Source organism: Colletotrichum karsti, assembly GCF_011947395.1.
Source record: "Colletotrichum karsti strain CkLH20 chromosome Unknown Scaffold61, whole genome shotgun sequence".
In the NCBI taxonomy this organism is placed as follows: Eukaryota; Fungi; Ascomycota; class Sordariomycetes; order Glomerellales; family Glomerellaceae; genus Colletotrichum; species Colletotrichum karsti.
Genome location: NW_024065961.1, coordinates 199917 through 218272, shown reverse-complemented (window position 1 = coordinate 218272; position 18356 = coordinate 199917). Strand labels below are relative to the sequence as shown.

At 53.4% G+C, this 18356-nt stretch overlaps 3 protein-coding genes across 3 annotated transcripts; 1 reads left to right on the top strand and 2 right to left on the bottom strand.

Moving 5' to 3' along the window:
- Nucleotides 1-2115: 2115 nt before the first annotated feature.
- On the top strand, nt 2116-3762 carry CkaCkLH20_12589 (PAF-acetylhydrolase family member; the record flags this gene model as incomplete). The annotated part of the gene is made up of 1 exon (XM_038895302.1): nt 2116-3762. One exon carries the CDS (start codon nt 2116-2118, stop codon nt 3760-3762), a length of 1647 nt encoding a protein of 548 aa, XP_038739441.1.
- Nucleotides 3763-5315: 1553 nt separating this feature from the next.
- Nucleotides 5316-6068, bottom strand: CkaCkLH20_12588 (uncharacterized protein; the record flags this gene model as incomplete). The annotated part of the gene is made up of 2 exons (XM_038895301.1): nt 5316-5656; nt 5729-6068. The coding sequence occupies 2 exons, from the start codon at nt 6066-6068 to the stop codon at nt 5316-5318; spliced, it is 681 nt and encodes a 226-aa protein (XP_038739440.1).
- Nucleotides 6069-11865: 5797 nt separating this feature from the next.
- Nucleotides 11866-17843, bottom strand: CkaCkLH20_12587 (uncharacterized protein; the record flags this gene model as incomplete). The annotated part of the gene is made up of 11 exons (XM_038895300.1): nt 11866-12782; nt 12838-13103; nt 13173-13366; nt 13417-13691; nt 13755-14470; nt 14528-14699; nt 14759-14825; nt 14877-14984; nt 15031-15125; nt 16811-17529; nt 17587-17843. The coding sequence occupies 11 exons, from the start codon at nt 17841-17843 to the stop codon at nt 11866-11868; spliced, it is 3786 nt and encodes a 1261-aa protein (XP_038739439.1).
- Nucleotides 17844-18356: the final 513 nt, after the last annotated feature.

Here is an 18356-nt window from a genome sequence, read left to right as displayed (position 1 = left end):
TAGTAGCAGCGGAAGCAGCAGCAGCAGCGGAAGCAGCAGCAGCAGCGGAAGCAGCAGTGGGCGTTGAAAAGAACGGCAGTGTTTGAATGCGAAGCTCAAACCAACGCCTCAATGGTCAACCCACGAGACAAATACAAAACCTAAGGGGCGATTTACCTTGAATGCCTTTGCCTGTGGAACGTAGTGACGAAGAATCCTTTCCCTAAGTTCGACAGGCCATGAGTATCGGGCTCATGCCGTTGCAATACCCGCCGCTATAAGGCCGGGCAAGCCAGGTGAGGTGGGTGAGCTGGGTGAGCTACGCATTTCTGCAGTAAGGCGAGGTAGGACACAAAACAGGATCATGGCCCCACCCATTCTTTCACCTCGTTGTACTCATCCATCCAGCACAACTTCCCTCCTACACAACTCCCGACCGGCACCCACTGTTAGTGCCGCGCAGGGAGCACCACTCAGCCCCTAACACTCTCATATCTAGACCTCAGCACCAGTCCCCTCGCCCGCGATGGCTTCAGAGCCACTTGCGGGCGCCGCTCCAGCCCTCACAGGGCTCGCTTCCTCCTTCTTCAATTCCCCTACCCCATTCGCCCCCTCCCCCTCCCCCTCACCCCCTTTACGCCCTACCGTCGATGCCCCCTCGCGCCCGTCGTTACACCCTGGTCGAGATCTCCGGCTCCGCTGGAGCAATATACTGCCGCCCGATACCGCTCCAAACGCACCCCTTAGCCTTGCGTCCTTTACTTTAAATCATTCCCTCTTCCTCACCCTAAAAACCACACTAGGCCTTATGTTACAACTTAAAAGCAGCAACTCTGAGGTGAGCAACTGAGGGAGGCAATTGCACCTGAGCGAAAGAGTGAGGTGCTACTAGGCGGGGGTTATATCTGTATAGGTGCGCTTTAGATCGTGGAGAAGCAATTCTCAATCCTGTATCAGTCTAGTCTCTTAGTGTCTGCACATCAAGACCCTGGTTCCAGAATCCGTTGCGAAAATTTCACATTACTGACTCATCAATGAGATCTCTCTGGTTGGCTTTTCTAAGTGAGCCTCAAGGCAGTTAAGGTTCTGCTCTCAGTCCAAGTACGCTGCCATCTGAACCCTGATGTCCGGCGATGCCACGCTTCTCAGCTCATTTCTTCCCATCACGGGATGAACATTCTGCCTCTCTTACACATCTTTATACTCTCTAGAGTCTACGCACGGGTTGTTGAGAACAGCGGCTGATCTGCTAGACCGTCTCATCATCTTCCCGAATTTCCACTTCAAGATCATTAACATTCCAACAAATACGACACTCCACCTACTCCGGCGAATAGCATTAGCTCGGCTCAACTTAAGACCATGAGGCAACTAACTTACATGAAGATGAGACAAGTGTTCTCATGGAGCATTCACTCCTTTGAAAAGGTAGATTTACTCTACGCGCCAACAGCGTCATACACACAAGGCAAATTGCCAGTCCTCACGTAACTGAGTTTGAAACAGATATTGAGGCTGATTTCGTGCGACAAATTTTCTGCAAATGCCTCCGCAAAATCGTAATTGATGAAGGTGAATGTAGGATGTGATGTGGCATTGGTGGCTCGCGAGTCGTCACTCATCTTTCGCGCCAGGTAGGACGGCTGATGAGCCGGAAAAGAGACTATTCTGCCTAGACCTCGCTGCGGTTATTAGGTTTTGGAGAAATTTATCGTGGTGCTGGCCACCACGAGTTCATAGCGGTGGTGAGTTGGTGAGTGAGTGAGTGAGTGAGTGAGAAGAGGAAGCCGACTTCGTCAAACGCTTGTCAGGATCGTCACAGCAGATCATGACAAGCCACTTAGCCGAGTACAGCGCAAATATTTACGTTGAACTATCAAGTGAATCGAACTCTTGAAATGAGGAACTATCTCGGAATTCCATGAGCCAGGCTGTGGTCTCATGTGCTCAGAAACTCTGAAGCTCACCAAGAACGATGACGTAATTGTGCCGCCACACCCGGACCAACCTTACATGCATATGAGCATCGACGATCTCGTCTTGACGTCTTGACAATGTCATGCTTTCAACACTAGTCTAAAGAATCCACGATTATATCATCAAATAACATTGACATGCGATTTCAACATCTGAATCATGGCAGCACACGCACCGCCAGAATATAGAGACAACGAAGTCGAGCTCGAGTCTCTTGCCGACCCTCAAACTTTCGAGCATCCGGACTCTCCGCTCCCGCTTCTCGAGGATTCCACCAGATCAAGAAGTCCAACACCCGACGCAACCATGGATATGGCGCCAAAATGGATGAATACGGCTCAGCCGTGGAGCCGAACTTTCTCTCAGAGACTCATCGCGCTGCTGAGGCCGAGACTCGCTGTAGGCTACATTATCTGGTCGCTCATTGGGCTGTACGTGCTCTACTGCATCATCGTTCGGTCGCCGCTCTTCGCATCCAAGTTGCCGAACTACTCTGGAAAATACGGCGTCGCGGCGATCGACGTCGAATTTCCCGTCCAGACACCCCGGAAAACGAGCGAGTCTGTCTTCAAGGACGGCAAGCCCGCATTCGGATTGGAGACGGTGCTCTTTACGCTCTACTACCCAGCAGCCAAAGGGGTGCGAGGGGACAGACCACGCCACCACTGGATTCCAAAGCCGGTCAGTCTGACGGCAGAAGGGTATGCGCGTGCCGCGCATTTCAATAACTTCATCTCACGACCGATCTTCACGTTTGCGCTGTGGGCCATAGCTGGTAGCATCACGATTCCGGCTGAGGTGGACGTCCCGCTTCTCCCTCTAGACGAGAGGGTGGATGAGAAGTTCCCGGTTGTGGTACTTTCGCATGGTCAAGCTAGTTCGAGGACGGACTACACTCACTATTGCGGTGAACTGGCCAGCTCTGGGGTCATGGTTGCTGCCGTGGAGCACCGAGATGGCAGTAGCCCCGGATCGATTGTCACCACTGAGGCCGGAGAGAGGAGGGTTATGTATCTGAATAAGAAGGAGCTCATCGGTGGTAAAGAGATGGAAGATGACGATTTCAAATTCGAGCAGCTTGCCTTCCGACAGGCGGAGATCGAAGAGACAATCGCCGTCTTGAAGACGCTAAACGCCGGGGAGGGGGCGGATGTCTTTGCCAGAAACGCCAGAAACGAAGGAAGAGACCTGCAGCAGTGGTCAAACCGGCTCAACTTCTCACAGACAGTGGTCGCGGGACACTCCCTCGGCGCGACGGGCGCGTTGCAGGTCCTCAAAGGCGCGACGTCGGAGCGCAACCCGGCCGTCGGCGGAATCATCCTCGACCCGGGCAAGAGCAGCGGACGGCTTAACACCGACATCGACGTCCCGATCCTCGTCGTGCACTCCGACTCGTGGTCGAAGAAGGTCTCGGTCTTCTTCGGCCGGCCGCACTTCGACACGGTCAGAGACATCGTCAAGGACGTGCTGAAGAGGGTCGGCTCGAGCTGGTTCCTGACGAGTCTGAAGACGAGCCATCCCAGTGTCACGGATGCGCCGCTGATCGAGCCTCTGCTGCTGCGGTGGACTACCGGGGCTACGATTAACGTCAACGAGGGCCTGAGGGAGTATGTGAGGGTTTCGATGGAGTTTCTTGACTTCTTGAGGAATGGGACTCGGGAGGGTATCCTGTCTGAGGGGGTGACGCATAAGGAGTATGGGGAGGATACGAGGACGGATGAGCAGAAGGCGAGGATGCCGAAGGAAACGACAAAGTACTGGCAGATCCATGTTGCGCCTCCTCGTGACGAGTCGGGTGGCAAGTAGAGCTTAGGCACGAAGAGGACGTAGCAATTCAGATGAACAGCGTATATGTAAGCAAACATTGAACCAGCCTGTCGGTGTATGTAAGGGTTGCAGTATATTCCGAACGTTCCGAGACATTGGTGAAGGGAAACCAAAACGACAACCGTAAGTGTCACAACAGGGTAGATGCATAGGTGGAAGAATCCGCTCTGAGATAACTTCACCGTCAACCAACCTGTCTCACCGCGTTTCCAAGAACACTTTACGCGTTCTCTCGCATATAGACCAATATGACATGTAACTCGTACAAAATAATTAACCCGACAGAAACAGCAAAGCGTCTTGGGAGAGAGAGCGGTCACGCTTCCTCACTTTCCCTCCATTTCTTTTCTCTCCCCAGCGTCGATCAGGGTTCATCGCCCCCGGGGAACGGCGGAAGCGGCGCCGGCCCCTGCAAGCCGAGCGACCCCCCCGTCCGCCGAATCCATTGGGCGCACGAAATGCAGTCGCCAGCGCGCAGGTCTTTACCGCCGTGAGGGCAAGGAATCCTTGACATCGTAGCCCATTGGGCGTGTGCGTGCCGTCCAGGGTGATGCGGTATCGTGCTAGGCTGCTTACGGTGTCCCTTGCAGTTGTGTGCTCGCTGCAGATGATAGATATCGACTGCTCAGTGGACTGGGTGAACCGGGACAACTTCCCATCCCATCCCATCTCACCACATGTGTGCGAATGCATGCACGTAGCAAGTTGGGTATGCATGTCGCCACCGCTCCGTCTCGATTCAACTTGGTCCGTTTTGGCAGGGCAGAGGTATATGCTGAGGCGCTATTGAAAGGCAACCTGTGTGTCTGGTTGCCTGGCTGAACTCTCAGCATCACATCAGACCATCAGTCCCAAGTCCGCAACACGCCTTCGCGCGTGGGTGAATCGAACGCATCGGGCTGCCCCGTTGTCAATTTATGTCTGTCTTGTCAACTATAATGAGTCAATGATTTGCTTTGCCCCCCCGTTCCATGCCATGATGCCCGTCCAATGCCGAGTGTTGCTGTGCCGCCACGCGCTGGTGCCATCTTACGCGCTAGATCGATGGATGTTCGATCTGCCCAATGTGTGTATGTGTATGGCTGCGCGGCGCTGCGATATGCTGAGAATGCCGTGACCCAAATGATTATCGGCGGAAAAAAAGAGAGCTCCATGGCCGTGTTTGCCCACCCGAAAAGTCCGACGGATTTCGTCCCTCAATTGACATCGTGCCAACTGCAAAATGACCAATGCTATGCCTCCCAATGAACCGTGTTATATAATGATAAAAAGAGAGCCCCAATGCTTGCTTGCTTCGATAATGCCCTTGCCATAAGCCATTTCGCGTATTGGGCTCTGACCTTGACCGACCGCGGCGCCGCGGAGGGCCGGGAACCATCCGATTGCTCGAAACCCCAAAAATCCCCTTGACCGGTCTATCAAACTCGGACGGGACCTGTTTTTTTCGAAGTAAAACGAGCGCGGCGCGGGAAACTTTTCCTTTCGCAAAAACAAATAACCAACTTTTTTCTTGCTTTTTCCTTCTCTCTTGTTCAACGTAGCCGCCGGTTATTGCAGATTTGTTGATTGCTGCCACTGCTGCTGCCGCCGCCGCCGATTCCTTGTGAAGATGAGTTGTCGTCGTCGTCGTCCATGTCGAGCATCAACGGGTCGACGTCCAGGTCCGTGACCACGCCGCGGCCCTTCCGGCTCTTGTCCGGGTTGGACTCGTGCCGGCCCCTCCGGCAGCCCGGCTTGTTGCCCATGGCGTAGCAACACCACCACCGGAAGGCCTCCGGGTGTCTGGCACGGATGTCTTCGGTGTCCAGATCGTACAGAGCCCTCTCCGCCGGCAGAAGGTCGATGACCGTCTCATCCATGAGCTCCATCTCGCCTGGCGAGTCATGGTCAGTTGAACCACCCCGAAAAAACAGCACCGACACAACAGTACTTGAGGATGGCTTACCTGTGTGATACGAGCAGGAACCGAACATGTTGTCGTCCTCGGTGAAGATGCCGTCGCACTGGACACATATTTTGGGATCCCCTGTCGCTTTCCTCTTCTTCGGACTTGGTGAATTCGAGATGGAGTTGTTTGGGCTTTTGAGCACGTCGTGCCCGCGGACGTCGGCTTCGAAACGCATGAGCCTGTCGAGTTGGCGCAGCGCCTGTGCCCGTACGTTCTGGTCTTCACAGAGCGCCACGAGGATGGATCTGGCGAGGGACCCCGGTGCTTCGGCGAGATGCTCGACTCCCGGATTCATGAGCGGCGGCGGTTCAACGGTCGTCGACGATGCGAAGTTCATGATTTTCTGGGGCCCGTTTCCGTTCGCCGTCCGTGTTGGTTTTGGACGTTTCTCCGGGGGAGAGAGTATTTGAGGCTCTCGGGATTTGGGGGGGGGATATTTCTGGGTTCTGGGTTCAGTCGCCGGAAGCCCTTCCCCGGATGTGTCAGCTCACGGATGCATTAGCAGGTAAAAGGTGTCTTCAAGGGGGGGTGGAGGCGGTTGGGGGATGGGATGGGATAGGATGGGATGCGGAAGGTCGGCCGAGTCCGAGGAGGGAAGGGAAAGCGGAATGGGAAACAGGAAGGGGGAATGCAACGGAGATGCGTGAGTGGTGGACTGGACTGGACTGGACTGGACGGGGGGACGGGAGCAACAAGAGGAGGAGACGTGGACGTTTGCCAGGCGAGAGAAGAGGTTCCGTCTACCGATATGCGACAGGAGATACGGGACTGTGGACGGGCGGTCCCTCTGGCCCTTTTCTGCCGGGCCGGCCTGGGGGCGAGACCAACAAAAGACTACTCGATGGGTCTTACGGGGACAACTGGACGGGGACTGGGACCGGGAATGGGACTGGGAAGGGGGAAGAAAAGCAGGCTCGCGGAGAGAGCTGGATGGATGGCTGGCTGAGGTGAGGTGACGAGACGAGACGAGACGAAATGGAGGGGAGGGGCCCGGCCGGGGGAGAGAATCACACATTTCCAGCGTTCCACGGTGGTAGCATGTGCATTGCCGGGAGACGGAGATGGTGGTGTGGACTGGATGACCGCGGGCCATATGAATGACCTCACGAAAAGAAGCGAGAGAGAATTGTGACCGCCCAGCAGCAGCAGCAGCGGCAGCAGCAACCGCCATGGACTCTTGCGGGGTGTGGTCATGGTGTGTGTGTCTGTCTGTCTTCTTTTTTCGCCGTGGTCAAGTCAGGGCTGTGATTGCTGCAAGGTGCCCGTTTGAGAAATGGGGGAAGGGATCCAGGGCCGACCCGTGACCATTCACGGATTTCTGTCATATTTTGCCAAAGGGAACAGAGAGGCTCCAAGAGACAGAAAAAAAAAATAAAAGCAGATGATCAGAGGCCGGTTCGTACGCCCAGCCTGACATGCCATGCCATGCCGTGGTCCTCCTCCCGGAACCCATCCGCGCCCCGGAACCGCCCATGCCAGGAAGGGGGAGGAGGCAAGGCAAGCCAGGCCGACCGACATGCGTGCTCTGCCGTGCCAATTCCATGTGTCTCGCAGATCGGATGAGTGGTGGTGATTCTGCCAGCAAATCACGGCTCTCGGGGTGCCACGATGGGCTCGTTATCGACTGGGGAAAATCTGCTGGTCCCTCGAAACCGGGGTGTGAATTTGGGCGCCGCGGCCCATTTCCTACCTCTCTGCAAGCTTCTTCCTCGCAGCTTATTGTGTCCGTCCAGTCCCGAAGAGTTGAATTGGGGCGACCGGCTGGCGGCCCCCCCAGAAAAGGGAACGAAGAAGGGTGTGTGTATGTGTGTGCATGGCGTCATGTACGACGGTGGAAATGCAGGCACCGATGTCTGCCGCGGCGTCAGTGTCGCAAACAAACTGGGGAGATTGGATGGAGGAGAGTGAGATTCGGGGTGGGAGAACGACAGATTGGTTAGGGCTGCCCTGCTTTGGAGGAACTGGATGGGGAAATAATTGGGAAACATGGATGGAATTGGGGGTTTTGGGGGGCGTGGCAAGGCGCGGAAGCGAGGCGCAAAGCGCGCGTAGCGACAATAAATCGAATTGGGCGGTTCATCCAGTCAAGGAAGAGGGAAAAAAAAGATCGGAGATCCAGTCCAGGGACGACTCAGTCACTCCGTCAATCAAGTTGTCCAGACCGATGTGAACCGGGGCGGAACTCCTCCTCCAACTTGACGCCAACAACGCCAATGCCAGATTGACGGCCAACGCCAGTGCCAGATGGGGGCCAATGTCCGTTGGGCAGATTCGATCATCCGGTTGACACCATCTCCGTCCGTCACGGGGTGACGAACTGTGTGTGGTCGACCGATTCCAAACATCGTCAACTACCTACTGCAGCTCAGACCGGTCTGGTTCATCACAACCCGTCCTTGGTCCATCACAATCGAGACCAGCCCAGTCCCGGCCACTCGGTCGACCGGCTTCTCCCCGAGATCTGGAAATGTATACAACCCATCCCATTCAGAGATTGGACGCGCCCACACCTGCGGGCCGATCCTGTCTTGGCTCCGTCCTTTAAATCAGCCCGGGTACGGGGTCCCGTTTGCTTCTTTGGCCCTCAATCGAACTGTTGGACCGGAAGCGATTCGTCAGTGAGCGAGAGGGCAGGGCTGGCCGGCCCTTGAACCTGGGACCAAAACAATGGGAGGAAGAAGAAAGCACACGAAGCGCCACACCGAGTTGTCCGAGGGCCATTCGGTGAGAGGCGTCGTCCCAATCGCGGAACCCGTCCCGTGCATTCATTCGCGACGGGGAGCCGCGTCTTGCCGTCTCAAGTAAGGCGTCTTGCTGGTTGGCACACTCGGTGAAGAGATGTAAGGATTCATCATGTCATTTCGAGAATGATTAGTGACGGAGACGACGACGACGACGACATCACTCTTTGTGACGAGCTTTGCCGAGCGGAAAGACCCCTGCGAGAGGGCGCCTGTCAACCGAGTGTTGCCGGTGATGACTCTGTGAAGATGCTTTCTTCATCGATGAGATTGATACTCATCGAGCCTGGAATGCTGGGAAGGATGGGATGGGGGGTTTCGCGGCGGTCTAGGTTGGTTTCACTCGGAGAAAATGTCTTCTTGGAGGGTGGTCTCGACGACACTGCGACGATGTCGCAGCGATATCCAGCTGAGTGGTTGATGTCACAGCCGTGGAGGGATCGAGGGAGGAAAGTGAAGCTGACAAGCGGCAGCTGGATCTGTCCGAATGATGACATCCGCGGCACATCAATACCACCTCGCCTGGTTTGTCTTTGCCTCATTATCAGATGGTAAGTTGAATACCCCGTCATCTCACGATGAACGCCTTATCACAGTCACCGGGTCCACTCATCACGCAGTAAACTCACTCACTCTCCCACCCGAAAACACCAAACTCTCCCTATCGAAGACGCTACCAACCAAACTGAGATCCGCCCATTTCAATCGCGCCCCTTTGAGTCGTGTCATTCATCTTCGTCGTCAGTTATCACAAAAACTAAGTCGACGCCTCTGGAAAACGCACCACTTGCTGCCACTGACGTTGAAAGTCTGCATCTGCACCGGCCCTCAAATGTCTTGGACCTGTCTCGCAGCCCACCTACGGCAATAAGGGAAGGGAGATTTTTTTTTTTCTATGCTTTTGTCAGCGGAGGCAGCCTGGGAATTGTCTCACCCAGCGTCGCCGTGTTTCCATACCAGCGGTACGCCGTCCCGCCCAGCCGTTGTTCTATTCGTCTGCGCCGACGTTAGTCCTTCCAATTGTCTTGCTCATCAACCAACTCGGCCCTTTCATCTTCACCGCCTTCAGTGTAATGGAATGTCGGACGTTCAAGATGAGGCGGACTTGGGTTCCGTCTCATTGCAGCGTACCAGATATTGAAAATGAAGGCGACCGGACATCGAATCATATCTAGATCTCATGTTACACAAGATCCAGCAAAGAACCTTTGTGTAACGTGAGATTTGGCGTCGCAAATCCCTGGAGAGACAAAGCCGCGCCTTCTTCCCTCACTTACACCCTCACTCAAGCACTCACTCACTCACTCATCCACTCATTACGACCCAGCCCAATCGCATCGTCACCACCAAACCCTCCTCTTAAGACAGTGAGGCCGTAATCCCGACCCCATTCTCCGAATACCTGGAATCAAGCTGTCTCAAGGCACACACTCGACAGCAAGGGTTCCCCAGTGCTACCGTACCCAGTGAAACTTTAGGCTTCTCCGGGCGCTCTTAAGCGATTCCTCGCCGCACGTCATTCCTGCGAAGAAACACCGCCCCCATCGTCGACGAGACCCCCAACTCCTCCACAGGTTCGTCTCCCTCCCTTCGGCTCGTCCCCGTCCCGAGGAAAACATTCATTCCACGGCGAGTTTCGCACCGTCTCGGCCTCCCTGACGATGATTCCTCATCACGAATATTATCCGATTTGTTTGTCTCGACTGAGCTACATCGTCCTGCTGCCTAGACTTGAATTTTGAGATCGCTATCTTAGGGCATATGCTGCGATGGCAATGAGACCGGCGGCCTCACGATCTCGATGTATGAGTCTCATCCTGAAGGTCTCGACCGATTCTTTCTATTAAGGCATTCATGATCTTCCGATAAATGTTCCCACCAGCAGTTTTCGCGATGAGGGTATGAACCCTGTAGCTCTCACAGTCATGTCCGGCAGGATAGGCTCGTATGTCACTGTGAGCTTCTGCTCAACCATGAACACCCTGGCGAGCTGAACACGCAAACCCAGTGTTATGCGGTGACTCATTCAAGACCACACCATTTCTGAGATCGCGAGGTATGACCAAGACTCGACGATGAGCCAAGCAACGACAACAACGGCGGTGCGAGTTACATCCCATTCCACGTTTGCCGTCTGTAAGTCATGGTAAGGTCGATGATATTCGATGGACTAGTCCTGGCAAACCAAGAAGCCGAGTTGGTATCGATTTTTGTCATCAACCACATGTATGTAATCACCAAGCCACTGGCAGCGATCTTGGCTTCATCTACTCATGACGATGAGAGCTTTATTATGTCAGCGAAGCTGGGGCGTGACAAACCCTGATTATCGGAAAAAGCAACGTTCTAAAGCCTCCAGATTGCTATTCCCGTCGCGCAGCGGGACCCGACGCGTCGTTGAGATTTCTTTTCCGACGCGTTTCTCGATTCAGGGGCGGAATCTCAATCTGTCCGCCGCCCGGACCGTACCAAGCATTTTGACGCAAATCATCGATTCCTTGTCTAGTGGTCTAGGAGACGCGATATTGGATTACGGCCGAAACTGCCCAGCATCAGCCACAGTGCCAGATCAGACACAATGAGTGACCGGGAACTGGATATCATCAAAAGCGTGCCCGATGGCACGGCACGCACGATTTTGTTGTCGCTGTGCGAAGATGCCACGATCCGGCGGAAGGCATTTGATATTTCGCAGCGGCTGCTGGGTGCTGCTGCTGGTGACGCGTCGCTTGCGGTCTGCGGCCGATGCAAAGGCACCTTCGACGTGAATGACAACCGTCCCGATGCCTGCAAATATCATCCTGGTAAGTCATATTTCCCCAAGACTGTCCTTGAATTTCGGATCTTGACGAGTTTCGGGCGGATAGGTAACTTCGAGCTTGACTACGAAAGCGAGGAATGGGAGGATTCCTTCCTAGATACTGATCCATCCGTGTTTGAGAACGATCCGAATTGGAAGGAATCGAATCCAGACGGCTTCAAATGGAGTTGTTGTGAGCAGGTGGGCAAGGTTGAGGGTTGCAGGAGCAGTAAACACGTCTTTGTGGAGAGCCACGCGCAGACCGCAAGAAATCAGATCACCGGGTCGAGGAGAGACCTCACGACTACTTCATACGCAAGTGAGAAGCAGTTTTCTGTAGAGCGTCTGAACAACATTGGGACCGTGGTACAGGTCTTGGGCGAAAGATCTGGCAACAAGCGGAAGTCTGAAGGAGATGATTCTGGGGTCAATGGCCACAGAGCTAAGAAGGGGGCCGATGGATACGGGTTGGGTATTTTTGACTGATGGCCCGTGTGGGTATATCTTGGAGAGAAAGGTAGAGAGGAGGTATCAATTATGCTCAGCCGGAGTAACGTTTCTAACCTGGGCTTGAGTGCAGCCCCATTGATATCTTATAGCTTGTCATCCATGTACTTGACTTCGCCATTGAACTCCTTCATATCTTCCTCGTCCTCCGAAAGATCCAAAGACAGCGCCTCGATGCTATTTACTCCCACCGTGACGTCATCATCCAATTCAACTTCGACCTCAGCATCAGCAGCCTTGCCGTACCCGAATGTGTACTTGTTCAGGATGTCCTTGATGCCTTCGCGATATTTCGGGAGACTCTTCCGCGAATGGGCTTCGTAGGCATGCTTCGATATCCAAGGTACCATCTCGTCGATCCTCGCGTGGACAACCTTCTTCCGCGAAAGCTCAACTTCAACACCGTCTTTCTGGATCCTGATTTTGCTCTTCATGTATGTCAAAGCCACCCTTTCAATCCTCTCCCGACTGATAGACTTGCCGCCTTCGCGGAACGCTTGGTCCAGTATCAGGATCAAATCGCAAGCACATTTGAGGACCATCCTCACGGCCGTGGGCGCCTCGAGAAGCGGCGCTCCCAGTGCGAGAGGAATCCCGCCCACGACGGTCGTACAGGTCAGACAGAGCGCGCCGCCCCAGATGATCAGCGTCTGGCTCAAGGCCTGCGCCATGAACGGGGCCAGATTCTTCCAGACGATCCGAGCTAGCATCATGTTGATATTCTCGATGTTTGCCTTGGGAATACCGAAGCACCCATGCGCTATTTCAGTGCAGAGAATTCTGGCAATCGTTGGGGTGGTAGCTGTCGATACGAGACCGGTCCCGAAGCCGGCACCGGCCGCGGCAGAGGTCGCTCTCAGAAACCGCAAGGTCTTTTCGACGGCCTGGTCGACTTTGGCATCAACATCTGGGACTTGTGCGGCACACATAGCCTCAGACACCTCAGGGTCGAGGAATGAGCTTCTGGTCATGTGGATCAAGGCCTTGATAGATTCCGAATCATCTGAAAATGTAAGTCAATACCAGCCAGGACGTACTGAGACTTGAGGATGGCCTACCTCGCGAGACGAAAGTAAACTTGGCCCTTAGTTCAGGCCAGAACCGTGTTGTGTCAGGTTCGACCTCGAACCTTTTCCTGAACGTGGCCTCCCTCTGAGCCAATAACTCGGCCTCGCTTTGCTCATCTTCGTTCAGCCGGAGATATTTGTCTTTCTTGGTCCCCACAATCACGACAGGTGTTAGAGGCGCAATCTCTATGACCTCTTCCAAGACGTTTGCCAGAGCCGACTGCACGGGGCGGTCGGTGTCAGTGTCAATACAGAGCCTGTAAAAGGTTTGGTTAATAACCCCACTGGGAATGGACATATCCAGTAGATTGAGGGTAGTGTTTTACCAAATAGCATGCAGGTTTTCTCTGACTAGCTTGTTGCCAGACCGCGCCTTGAGGAACTTCTTGAAGGCCGACACTTCTTTGCTATTTCCAGTCTGGAAGCCCTCGGAGTCATGGATGATGATCCCTGGATGTTGATCAGACTCAAATCCCTCGTCAATGTCGTGTTTGCCCCGTTGGTCCGAATTCTCTTGCGTCTAGCAGCCATGTCAGCATGAAGTTCGAGGTCGAAATCAACATGGCCTACCATCTCAATCCCAAATACACGATTCAGAAGAGTAGACTTTCCAACACCCGTATTACCACATATGAGAATGCGACAACTTGTGGATAACATGAAGTCGCGCCGCCAAGGATCGAAGGATTCCAGTTTAGCTTCCAGTCTGTCAGAGAGATAGTTGTATCTATCCCTGAAGGATTCCAAATTTCCCATGAGGTTACCAAGTGCCTTTGGGATCCCTAGTGTCGGGTAGCAGTCTACAAGGAAGTAGACAGAAGGGTGGATGACGATCCCGTTTCGCGCTATTTGAAGATTGGTTAACTGGGCATCTCTCAAAGGCGCCTCGTATTCGACCTTTTACTCACAATCAGTACTGTATCCCCTGAGACTGCCCCGAAGCTTTGCATCGAAGACACGCCGACCCCCAAACGCCAGGCCGTGAAACCCTGGATTGATTTCTATGACATGTGTTGCGATAGCCACCTGGTCAAGGTTTCTCTTCTTGAGCTTTCTGCGCGGTACCTCCTGCAGGTTACCATGCTGATGTGACTGACGTAGATCGTACATGGTAATGTCAGCACCGTTGGAGTATCTGAAAGTCCACGGTTGCGGCTTCAGAATCTCATCGGGCACCTCGGCCTCGAGAACCTTTGCGTCAAGGTCGGAGAGTTTAGGCGGCTCCGGAAAGACTAGCTCCAGTGGGTTCTCGATGATACCCTTGAGATGATCGGGGGGATTGTGCTCCAGGACTAACCCCTGGTCTCTGCTCTCGATCAACATCCACTGTAAGGGATAGAGCGAGAGCCCGTCATGCACCGCGCCACCGCCCATGTCATTATGAGCTCCTACAAACCACGCCTCAAGGCAATGGTGTTGTTTTGCGCCATTTTCAGTGGGCTCAATGTGAAGTAGAGGGAAAGTCATTCGTTCTTCGTTGAGCGCGAGAGCATGTCGAATTTGTTCAATGAACCCGAGGTCGGAGATGTCGGCAATGTCCTTGTTCAAAACCGGCATGACCGCCTTCACCGTGTCGAACAATCCCATGAATTTGATCTTGGGAGGGTGTCGCGTGTTTTCTAGACTGTGAGAGAGGTTAAGATGTGGCGAGACATGTACTCAATGACTGCTGACTGCTTACGCGAATCGGAATTCATGTCCATTGCCAAGTCGATACTCGCGCCCGTTGATGACCGCTTTCTTGCGTTTCCCCATCATGCTGGTGATGGTCTTCCATTTCGACCTGTCTTTAGTATCGAGGGGCTCTTTGAGCGTGTATCTGTTGAGGAGCACAGAAACCACTCTGCACACATCTGGGCATTGACTTAGCCTGGATCCTTGGTACATGTTCTGGTTTGCAAGAGTTACGTACAAGCGCCACGGCTGAAGCCGAAGAACCAGACTTCGTCGTCTTTTGAGGTTATTTGCTCGCAGCAATACTGACTTCGTTATGATACCGCCCAAACCATGTTCAAGGCACTGTTACCTACCGAGAAAACCTCTTGTACTTGCTCGTAACAACCACTTCCGGTGATGCCATCATTGTATTTGTTGAGGGGAAGCTTGTCGGTACCAATGCCGGGAAAGTATTCTGCGACCTGGAAGCATTTAGCCAGAGAATGAATTTAAGACTCGAAAACTTACCTGTTCAACTTTGTTCCCCTGGTCATCTTTAAATTGGCCCCTCTTGATCGAGGCGTAGACACGAAATACGTTGCTGTTGTTACCGTAACCTCGGCCTAGCAGGTTGACAACTCAGGTCAACATTTGACATCACTGTCACTTGTCTCTTGCGAGTGTTTCTCACCTTCCGTTCCATCTTCGTTAAACCACGTCCCATCTACACAAACCACGATCCTGCGGAAAGACTTGCTCATCGCTCGACACGGGACGAAGACTTTCTTGCAAGTAGATGCCAACACGGAATCGTGCTGCTAGAGGAGTGATCGAGCGCACGCGAGCCTGTCCATCATCTTATACGATCATGTACACTGACCCATACGCTCGGCGATTTCAAATCTTGTCAGCCTGGTCTTTCTCGACCGGCACATGGCCGTCGGTACGGTGTAACATGAAGCAGGCTGCGGCTGGGCTAAGGTCAGGCTGCCTTAGCACACTGAATTGTTGCAGCTCCCACCCAATCATGAGAGAATGATCCGTCATCGGCTGAACCACATCGGGACGGGGTGTCTTTCTTACTTGTCGTGTCACACGAATTTTCGCATTCACAAGCCAATCACGATCGGGAATTTTCCAATATTCAAACGTGAATGACGAAATCAGCACTCAACGTGAAGTCCGAGCCGGCCACTCATATTCAAATCGGGATGATTGATGAGTCCGTGATCCATGATACTCAGCTAATGTGGCAACAGCAAGCGGTGTTTGCTTACACCGATGCAGCCGCATTCTTGGGGGCCATAGGGCAAACCAACCAACTACACTGCTGGCATAGAGTCTCAAGTGAAGATACACAATACAATTCGCCGGGGTTTAGATCACTGTTTGTCAGCAGTCTGCCTGGCTGCCGAATAGAAGGGTTGCGTAAGACGCATTTCAGCCGCATCTGAGTCACACATTTATTCCGTGACTTCATTATCGTGCACGTGTGTGTATTATGGTTCTTCGGCTGCCGGTGTTGGTTTACTGAGGTAGTGACAGCCTGAGAAGTTGTGAGCTGCGAGGAGGGGATGAATGACCAGAACACGTATCTGCATCGCTCAAGCAAGTGCTGGGAGCAGAGACCAAGACATGGCGAATGCATCACCAGCTGCCTGACTTGAAAAGCCTCTCCAAGTACCCAGCGTCATATACATATTTGCCTTAGGCAAGCACTATACTTCAATGGATGATTAAGTCCTTTGTCAAGTTACAGCGACACTTTGACAAACTCGAGAGGTCAATAAAATATCTGGCAGTCATGCCTTCAAGTCAGGTAACATGTAGTTAAACGAAGTTCTTATCTCAGGTAAGATTCCATCCAGGGCAGTTGAACGGTGGTCTTGTTATCTGAGCGGGGACTAACAAGTCTTCATCTAAAGACATTTAGCGCGGACCCATGTAATTCATGCAAGCCACTGGCTTGTCATCGAGGAGGGCACACCCTGGCGAGCCATTGATCTCATGACTCAAGCCTAAATTACAGCACATGCAGACCAGGACAGACCCAATGGTTCAGCTTCTCATACATCTTCAAATTCGAAGGTGTTTCGTAACGCAGAGCCCGCTGTATGACGGTGCACCGATACTGCTGCTTCGTGCTTGGCTTATTGTGTATTAATATCTAGGCAATTATGCTCACCTGGCCCAAGAACCCTACAGGTAGTCTCGCCGAGGTGTTAAAAGATGCCTCATCCTAATGTCAGCGCAGCAGCACCGACACCCGCGGTCAAGTTACCCATCACTGAGCTCGCCAGCCAGTTACCAACATAGCTGTTGACGTCTTCGGGTTTCTCCCACATCACCCAGTGGGTGCCATTAACCTCACCCCGTGACAAGCTGTCAAAGTAGGTTTCCATTCCAGTCGACAAGACAGGTGGCAGTGCCGAGTCCAGTGATCCGCCAATGTAAAGAGCAGGCTGCGAGTACTTGGCGGTGTATGAAGCGTTGCCAGGCACAAGTGCCAGCTCGTCCTTCCAGTTGAGCTCCCCGGTGCGGTACCAGTTCAATGTCCTGTTGAAAGGGTCGCTAACGTAGTTTTCAACGTAGTAGTCCAACTCCGCCGTGCTCAACAACGGGGTATCTTCCGTTACTCCGTCGAGACGTTCGAGGTCCAATCCGCTTCCGCTAGAGTTGAAAGGTGACGCTCCGTTCGGCAGGGTCTGGCCATAGATGGTGTTCAGGATCTGTCGCACGCGCGTGGCGTTCTGCGCGTTGCCGGGTCCGATGTAGTTCTGGATGGCGTCGGTTCGGAATTGAAGCTGGTAGTGGAGAGTCGGCAACGCGGTGGCTTGGTCGACGTAGGTGATGCGAGGAGCTGCGAAGGGGGTGCTGATAACGAAGAAAGCGGAAACAAGCTCCGGGTGCCAGAGAGCCGCGCGGTAGACGACGGCACCTCCCCAATCATGTCCGCCGAGGATGATGCGCGACAAGCCAAGGTGGCTTGCGAGCGCGGCGATATCATCTGAGGCGCGTTTGAATGTGCTAGGCTTGGTTAGTCGTTGCCGAGACTTGCGAATAGGTCGGCATCTTGAGACTGACTAGAAGTTGACGTCTTCAGGGGCATCGGTGCCTCCATATCCCATCATGTCCGGGGCGATAACTCGCAGACCCTTGGAGAGCAGGTAGGGAATCTGGTTGCGCCATCCGAGCGACATATCAGGCCATCCATGGATGAGGAAGATCGTGCCGACTACCTCGCGACATTTCGGCTCTGCAAAGATGTAGTTGTATGTGACGCCGTTGATTTCAGCTGTGCGGTACTCAAACCTGCGGCTCCTAGTAGCAAGGACGCCCATCTTGGCTGTATTGAAACGAGTGTGGGTGTAGTTGGTGATGAGTTCGGACGGAACAGGAGGGACGGGACCACGCTCAGCTTAATATCAGTCCCTTGAATCGTCTGCAGCATGGCAGGGTGACAATTAATATGGATCCATGGATACTGAAGAAAGTTTCTTCCCAATTTTAAACGGCCGAAGCTCGTTTTCGTCAACCTCGGCCGCCCTGTAAGTGGAGGTCCGTAATAAGGAAAACAATAATTATGCTCTTCTCTTAAGGGAACACGGGCCCCCGGGATCGGCCCGGCATTCAATCCAACTCCGGCGTAGCTCTCTCCACTAGCCGCTCGGCGTCTCCGTCGGTTTCACTCTATTATCAGGTCATTGCTGACAATCATGAAAGATCCCATACCCACATAGTTAAGCCGAGGTACGACGTCTCTCCAACCACTCAGAGAAAGGTCCTGCCTTAACGGATGGCAATCTTTAAACATCACTTCAATTAGATTGTTCCTTGCTGCGTCTGATTTCAAC